The 8,780-nt window shown below is 42.6% G+C and overlaps 2 protein-coding genes across 2 annotated transcripts; both read left to right on the top strand.

Annotated features, from left to right (window-relative positions):
* The first annotated feature begins 312 nt into the window (after nt 1–312).
* On the top strand, nt 313–1,493 carry LOC134657254 (uncharacterized). The gene has a single exon (XM_063512831.1). The coding sequence runs from the start codon at nt 522–524 to the stop codon at nt 1,491–1,493; it is 972 nt and encodes a 323-aa protein (XP_063368901.1). The 5' UTR covers nt 313–521.
* Nucleotides 1,494–1,555: 62 nt separating this feature from the next.
* LOC134657266 (uncharacterized) lies at nt 1,556–2,176 on the top strand. Its single transcript, XM_063512844.1, has one exon. It carries the CDS (start codon nt 1,556–1,558, stop codon nt 2,066–2,068), a length of 513 nt encoding a protein of 170 aa, XP_063368914.1. The 3' UTR covers nt 2,069–2,176.
* Nucleotides 2,177–8,780: the final 6,604 nt, after the last annotated feature.

Consider the following 8,780-nt stretch of genomic DNA (forward strand, 5'->3'; position numbering starts at 1 on the left):
AATAAAAAGTAAAGTTTTATGTCAAGGTACCGGCGGTACTGTCTAATATTCGCTGAAAAATTCATAGCATTGTCATCCTCACGTGCAACCAAGGACATTTAGCAAATTTTATGCGCATCTTTATTTAGGCGGTCTGGAATCGATCGAGTAACCCCCCAGTATTGTACAAGAGCTTAACTACACCCCCACTCCACAACCCATACGATGTTAGGCTCGCGGTGGCGTCTCAACATGCCACAACGATAAATTAACTTTTTACCGATACGAGTACGGTACAACAGTCCGCCGAAGTCGCTCCGAGAGCGCGCTTGCTTTCACCAGCCCTAACCTAACTCAAACTGGCTGCTAAAGACAGGCCTGAAGTACTCTTCCGAGCCCAGAGCGTCAGCCTAGCTGAACGCCCGAGGTCCAACTATGCACGCACCGTTCGCAGTGCGGACACTAGACTCAGGTCTGACAAACAATTCTTTACACATCGACCCCCATCCGTCGACAAAAAGAAACCAAAACCAACCAAAGTCATGGTCAAACAACAAAAACGGAAAACCATCGAAAAAATCCCGTGCGCGATCTCAATCCAAACCCTCTCTATACCGATGAAATACGCCGACACCCATTCAACCTCCACGCAAAACAGAATCGATAGTCACAACAAAACTAAGTCTTCTAATCCCCCTAAACAGGTCGGCGAGAAGAGGCTGTGTCAAACGACCGGCGGGAAAGAGACGGAGAACAAGCTGCTGGTGCAGATCAGCGAAGCCGAACAAGTGTCGGACTTTGAAAGGATTCTTAATTCTAATGCAATATTGTGTGAGCGCCGCGGACACGTGTGGCGCAGTGTCGCCGCGCCGACGCCTGCCTCAGCCCACCGGCCGCGCTCCTCCTACTCCCTCCGCGCCGTGAGCCAGGCCTACCACTACCTCTTCAGGCAGCACGAGGAGTCCCTCCAGCCGCTCATCGACCACTACCGGCAGACTCTCGCCGCCGACAACGAAAGCTTAGGGAACTTAGACAACCTTAACGACTTGCAAGAGTTCTACGAGGACGATCACACCTTAAAGAAGGAGATCGAAACAGCGACTGACGAATTCATCACAGAGGAAATCCAGGAGGAGCCGCGTGGGAAGCGCGGAAACTTCAATGTTAACTTGGCCGGTCTTATCGACCTTCGCGTGACTGGAGAAGCTTGCTCGCCAGTACCACACGAGACCGATCCGTCGCCGGACGTAGACCGGCCCGGGACCGACGACGAGGAGGAATGGCTCGCACCGAGCATGAGCGCGCCCGATGACCAACAGGAGAATCGCGACTCCGTCGACTGTCTCGCACAGAACTTGAACGGCGTGAAGCTGAGCGATGCGAATGTTCCGACGATAACCTTCAGCAGTTGTTCAGACGGTGGTAGAAGCGAGCTGCCGAATAATAAGGACGTCGTCATCCATCTGGCCGTGCCCTCAATTGATTGCATTGATGAGACGCGCCCGCCGATGTGACCTTAGCCCCGCTTGATTAAATCGTTGCCGACGCTCGCGCTCGCCGCGCGTTTCTATTAATCATGATTGCGATAGAGTCCGAGCAACCGATCAAAGACGTGCCGAAGCCCGAGTCGACGGGCCCGCAAAAAACGCTGACGCGATCGAGTGCCGTCAGCCAGAAGTCTGTGGAAATCATGGTGCATCCAGAAGGTTCGAATAATCCCCTACACAGATCTAAACTCGCGCCTCAGCGCTCGACGTCTGAGACTCAGTCTTCAGGTAAGAAGATTCTAAATCTTCGAAAGACGAAGAACTCTTCTTTAGAGTCGACGATGAGTTTACCGAATCAGAAGAGTTTAGAGAAGAAACACGGAAGTCTCCGGCATCAGAAGTCGATAGTGGCGCATTCTGACATAACGTTGACCAGTCAGCCGTCGATGTCAGATGACCGGAAGGCGCTGAGAGAAGCGCTGTACCAGGGCATCTTCCACAGGCACAGGAGGACAATTTTCGCCGTTGGCTCCTTTCTAAGGATGCTAAAAAGTAAAACATCCAATTATGACTCTATAAGGTCGGACTCTGACGAGATATAGCACCATAGTGATCGTAGATTAGTGAACATTGGTGCCACGGACTGATAGAACGCTTTTGTAACAATTGGGGTTACTAATGTTGATAGGGTACTTTGTAAGATTTTTATTTTGTATTAAATGTTCCTAATTATTTATGTTGGTTTATTGTGATCCCGCTTGGAATCGTTAGGATTGTTGTTCAAGGATGATTTTCATAAGAATGTATACAGTTACGATTCACTTTGACTGTAAAAAAAATAAAAAAATCAATTATGTAACGAAAATAAGTCATACTTTATACGGGTAACTATCGTTACACGATTTAGGACTATTCCAAAAAAATATGTCGGCGTTCTAATGGCCGCCACCCATACAAAATATATGAAAAGAGTCGTGGCAATTAGACGCGACCGCATACATATTCTCAGAGAATGACCCTCTAATTGAAGTAAATTAAAGACGACTAACGACTTTTAACTCCTTAACTACGTGCATTCTTTTAAAATTCATTCTTAAACATGTTTATTTTGCTTATAATGGACTGAATTTTTAATATTTAGCCTAGAAAGCAAACATAAAACTATGTGAACTGTATGACGAAAGTTTGCAGTCGGAAGTGCTTCGCGAAGTTTGTTTTCTAAGAAAATATTGCACAAGGGAAATTTCTGTTGAAACTTAAAGTAACATTACTTACCTGCAGTATTCGTCATAAACAAGTAAGAACGAACCTAACTACTTAAAACTTAATGTTTTTCACCTTGCAAAGAATGCTTAATGCACTACATTTTCCTTCGGCAAAACATCGACTTGAAAAAAAAAAACCGGCCAAGTGCGAGTCGGACTCCCGCACGAAGGGTTCCGCACCATCAACAAAAAACAAGCAAAAAACGGTCACCCATCCAAGTACTGACCTCGCCCGACGTTGCTTAACTTCGGTCAAAAATCACGTTTGTTGTATGGGAGCCCCACTTAAATCTTTATTTTATTCTGTTTTTAGTATTTGTTGTTATAGCGGCAACAGAAATACATCATCTGTGAAAATTTCAACTGTCTAGCTATCACGGTTCGTGAGATACAGCCTGGTGACAGACGGACGGACGGACGGACGGACGGACAGCGGAGTCTTAGTAATAGGGTCCCGTTTTTACTCTTTGGGTACGGAACCCTAAAAAGCTTATTTTATGCGAGCGACCATAAGCTATTGAAGTACGGTAAAATAAGAAGTTAAGAACCTCATTATTTTATAGAATATACAATGCAAATTCTTCGTAATAATGTACTTGAATTTATACTGCGTTCATTCTAGCAACAAGTACTCAGCAATATTCAAGTCTGCCTCAAAATTTAATTCATACCTATTTCAACATTTTGTCACACTATTTAAAAACGTAACTAAAATGTAAATTTAGTTATTTACATGACATTACAGCACTCCTTGACATTTTTGCTGAAAAACAAAACAAAAAATGTGCTAAACTACTTACGTAAGTACATCAACATCAGCAAATTCAGCAATGACATGTGCATGCGTGGCGCACGCAATGCGCAAAATGCAAAAACTTGACATGTCGTGTCGTGTCACGTCGCCAACACGCAACTGTCACATGTCCACACATGAATCTCGATGACATCAAGGACGTGGACACGCAAATACTTCGTTAGTAAAAATCTGGCGGAGACAACACAAAAAACATTTGCATGGGAAGTTTTGTTATTTGGAAATAAAGAACTGCTTGAAAACGTGAACGAAGGTTATCCTTGACTTGAGTGATAGGATCTTAGTATAAAGACTCATTTGTCAACTATTTCATGGACTCCATTGTGTTATACACATTACCCATGACACTCATGTACCTACCTATTTTTTTTGTAAATTATTGACAAATAAAGACCTTAATATGAATAAAACAGTAAGGTCTCTTTTTACCTGTTATTGCTGTGTAAATGCAGGCCGAGCAATAATAAAATAAAATCATATTTCTATTCACGCAAAAACTTACTGTGTCCTCGTTCAATAAGGTTACAAATCAATTGGCAAAAGTCTATTTTTTACTGCTTATTTTCAGTTTAGCGAAAGACACTTTAGCGGTTTAATAATTAAGGGTGGAAGGTGAAATATTGCCCTTGACACGCGATGGGAAGTGGGTTCGACGTTAACACTTCATTTGCGAGGTTTGTTTTGGTTTATTAGGGGTATTGCAGAATGCAAATTACTTCAAATATACTTCTTTCGCTTGTTTCACATTCCTTTGTTACATAAATCGTTTCAATTAAGGATTTCATAATGTAGAATATTCTAGAACTTACCATGTACCCTGACATAAAAAAAGGTTACAGAAAATAAATTTTGTGAAAAAGAAAATAAAATAAACATTAACAGTGTACTACGTATTATTGCAGTAGGAAAACTTTAAAGAAATATCAGCGCTACAAAAAACACTAACAACTGTATTTACAGTACTGTTAGAAAAATCTTTTTCTCTTAATCTCGTTCTCTAAAGTCAAGATATTTAATTTCAATTTAGTATGTACGAGAATGTTACGTATTTTTTACTAACTTGAATCACCCCGAATCACTTTTTTTATTTGCGTCAATACTTTTAGCAAACGGAAGAGTTTGTCGTAGCGGCAAAAACCCTGCTACGACTTACGGCGTAGCACTCGTAGCGTAGGTAGCTATTGTTACAGAAAATCTGTAAGAAAACTATATAAGTACTTAAGAGTGCTATTACCTTTCGGGGATGAGCGAGTTTAGGTATTTTACGCGCTGCGGCAGGCCCCGCGAGCTCAGTACGCCGATCCGTTCCACCGCATTTTCCCTCGGTCGCACTAACAATGATGGATTAAACATTCTTGATCCGATCGTGAAGCATATTGAAATCAACCATAACAACACTAACTGTACTTTAATATCAAAGTCCTAAAAATGTTATTTGGTACGAAAATACTAAATCCAGTGCAAATATACATACTTATGTAGGTCATTATTACTAAAAAGAAATTATACGTAAGTACTTACTTAGGTACTCGCTTATTTTCATTTTTCGCCATTGCATATGGTATAGGTTGTATAGTGAAACTATTTTAGCTATATAATAAAACCTTTAATTTGTATCAACGAGGGTTTAGAAACGAGCTGGTACTAAGCATCTGATGATGAAGCCTGATGATGATGATGAAGGTGGTCACGGATACCAATCAACCATGTAGTAACATGATTAGGCTCGTTTGATTCGTCTCAAGAAGATCTTTGGCACTAGGTGATACTCAGGGTCTGATGATGGAGCTGGAAGGTAGTCACCGGTACCAGTCAACCATGCAACTAAACCACTTCGTGTTTGGGCTCGTTTAATTCATTTCAACAAGATCTTTGACACAAGATATGACTCAGGGTCTGATGATGGAGCTGGAAGGTGGGCACCGGTACCAGTCAACCATGCACCTAAACCACTTCGTGTTTGAGCTCGTTTTATTCGTCTCAACAAGATCTTGGACACTAGGTGATACTCAGGGTCTGATGATGGAGCTGGAAGGTGGTCACCGGTACCAGTAAACCATGCAACTAAACCTTTGGGCTCGTTTTATTCATTTCAACAAGATCTTTGGCACAAGATATGACTCAGGGTCTGCTGATGGAGCTGGAAGGTGGGCACCGGTACCAGTCAACCATGCAACTAAGGGATCATCCATTAATTACGTCACACGAATTTCTAGGTTTTTTTACCCCTCCCGTCCTTGTTACACTTGGTCACATTTTGCAAACCCCACCCCCCTGGTGTGACGTCACATTTTAGGCAATTTTGTTTTCAACGAAATCGACAATATTAACTCGGCATAATTTTTTTAATAAAAAAATATTTTTGATATATATGTCGAAGAGGGAGAGGGGGGCTAATTGTGTGGGGCTATTGATAGCGGGTGGTGGGCATGGTACCTCGATGTATTACTTCACAGCCAAAATAGTAGGTATGCTACCGGTGCATGAAATAAACATTCGGATTCGTTAACCATACTAGTGTCTACTATATTTCAGTACTAAATAATCAAAATAACTAAACGATCTTACGATGGAATCGGATTCAATAAAAATAAAAAGATCACATGAAATCGTTCATATCTTTATTTAAGTCAAACTACACCGGCTCCAACCCTACACCTCTGACCCGAGAAGATTTAACCCGGCAACAAACTCGGCGGGACACATCTTTTCAAAACAACACATAGTTTCTTTATTTTACAAAAGTAAGCTTATAATGGCACATAAGAAATCAAAATAACACTTGGAATAAAACACTTAGCTAAACGGTTAAAGAACGTGAGAATCTATAAGCTTTCAGAATAATCCTTCAGGTATAAGCCTTCAGGAACGTAGCGAATTAGGCACGAGCTTGGCTAACGTCCGATCTCTAGCGCGGTCCGATCAAGAAGAAGGAAGCCAGTTCCAGGGGCGGAGCCAACCGCTCCCGCCTCCAATTCAAGTTGGTAAACCTGCCTGACCAGTCTACCAACATAACGACAAAATTGCCTGCTCGTGCCTACGTTCACTCAAGATACACATCTTGACGTTCCAAAGCCTTCTACCTGTCATTTTAGTTCAACAATACGCCAATAGATGGTGGCGTTATTCACTACGCAACTTTATTATTTCGTTACAAGCAAATAATACGTAGCCAAACATTGCTAATCGACTTTATACAGGCGTTTAAAGCTATGAACTGTAACACTGCAATATGTCGTTCTGGTGTCTCGCTCCGACATATAAATATTAGTAATTTTATAACACAACGAAAGTTACATCCAAAATCTCATTATTGAACTGTACAACGAATAAAAAAATATAAATTAATTTTCGGTTACTGATGAGGCTAAAGTGACATCACAATGTTTGTGACTCCCCCCTCCCCCATGTCACAACATGTCACATTTTCTTGATCCCCTCCCTTCCCCTAAACGTGTGACGTAATTAATGGATGACCCCTAAACCACTTCGTGTTTGAGCTCGTTTGATTCGTCTCAACAAGATCTTGGACACTAGGTGATACTCAGGGTCTGATGATGGAGCTGGAAGGTGGTCACCGATACCAGTAAACCATGCAACTAAACCACTTCGTGTTTGGGCTCGTTTTATTCATTTCAACAAGATCTTTGACACAAGATAGGACTCAAGGTCTGATGATGATGCTGGAAGGTGGTCACCGGTACCAGTCAACCATGCAACTAAACCATTTCGTGTTTGAGCTCGTTTGATTCGTCTCAACAAAATTTTTGATACAAGATAGTACTCAGGGTCTGATAATGGAGCTGGAAGGTGGTCACCGGTACCAGTCAACCATGCAACTAAACCACTTCGTGTTTGGGCTCGTTTGATTCGTCTCAACAAGATCTTTGACACAAGATAGTACTGAGGGTCTGATGCCATGGAGCTGAATGGTGGTCACCGGTACCAGTCAACCATGCAACTAAACCACTTCGTGTCTGGGATGACCACCTTCCAGCTGCATCATCAGACCCTGTGAGTACTATGTTGTGTCAAAGATCTTGTTGAGACAAATCAAACGAGCCCAAACACGTAGTGGCTTAGTTGCATGGTTGACTGGTACAAGTGACCACCTTCCAGCTCCATCATCAGACCCTCACTACTATCTTGTGTCAAAGATCTTGCTGAGACGAATCGAACGAGCCCAAACACGAAGTGGTTTAGTTACATGGTTGACTGGTACCGGTCACCAACTTCAAGCTCCATCATCAGACCCTGAGTTCTATCTTGTGTCAAAGATCTCGTTGAGAGTAATCAAACGAGCCCAAACACGAAGTGGTTTAGTTGCGTGGTTGACTGGTACCGTTGACCACCTTGCAGCTCCATAATCAGACCCTGAGTTCTATCTTGTGTCAAAGATCTCGTTGAGAGGAATCAAACGAGCCCAAACACGTAGTGGTTTAGTTGCGTGGTTGACTGGTACCGTTGACCACCTTCCAGCTCCATCATCAGACCCTGAGTTTTATCTTGTGTCAAAGATCTCGTTGAGAGGAATCAAACGAGCCCAAACACGAAGTGGTTTAGTTGCGTGGTTGACTGGTACCGGTGACCACCTTCCAGCTCCATCATCAGACCCTGAGTCCTATCTTGTGTCAAAGATCTCGTTGAGAGTAATCAAACGAGCCCAAACATGAAGTGGTTTAGTTGCGTGGTTGACTGGTACCGGTGACCACCTTCCAGCTCCATCATCAGACCCTCAGTACTATCTTGTGTCAAAGATCTTGTTGAGACGAATCAAACGAGCCCAAACACGAAGTGGTTTAGTTGCGTGGTTGACTGGTACCGTTGACCACCTTCCAGCTCCATCATCAGACCCTGAGTTCTATCTTGTGTCAAAGATCTCGTTGAAAGGAATCAAACGAGCCCAAACACGAAGTGGTTTAGTTGCGTGGTTGACTGGTACCGTTGACCACCTTCCAGCTCCATCATCAGACCCTGAGTTATATCTTGTGTCAAAGATCTCGTTGAGAGGAATCAAACGAGCCCAAACACGAAGTGGTTTAGTTGCGTGGTTGACTGGTACCGTTGACCACCTTCCAGCTCCATCATCAGACTCCTATACTGTGGATGTGGACCTATATATGTATATTCTGAGATGTCATCAAAAACATTTGAATTCAGCCATTTTTTTCATTTAGTACCTATAAAATATCAGGTCATTACAAATATTTTTAATGCGGTCCGGTTGCATTACTA

Source organism: Cydia amplana, chromosome 19 (assembly GCF_948474715.1).
Source record: "Cydia amplana chromosome 19, ilCydAmpl1.1, whole genome shotgun sequence".
NCBI lineage: Eukaryota > Metazoa > Arthropoda > Insecta > Lepidoptera > Tortricidae > Cydia > Cydia amplana.

What these genes read in the sequence shown, in the direction of transcription:
- LOC134657266 (XM_063512844.1), top strand. Translation starts at nt 1,556, where the DNA reads ATGATTGCGATAGAGTCCGAGCAACCGATCAAAGACGTGCCGAAGCCC.
- LOC134657254 (XM_063512831.1), top strand. Translation starts at nt 522, where the DNA reads ATGGTCAAACAACAAAAACGGAAAACCATCGAAAAAATCCCGTGCGCG.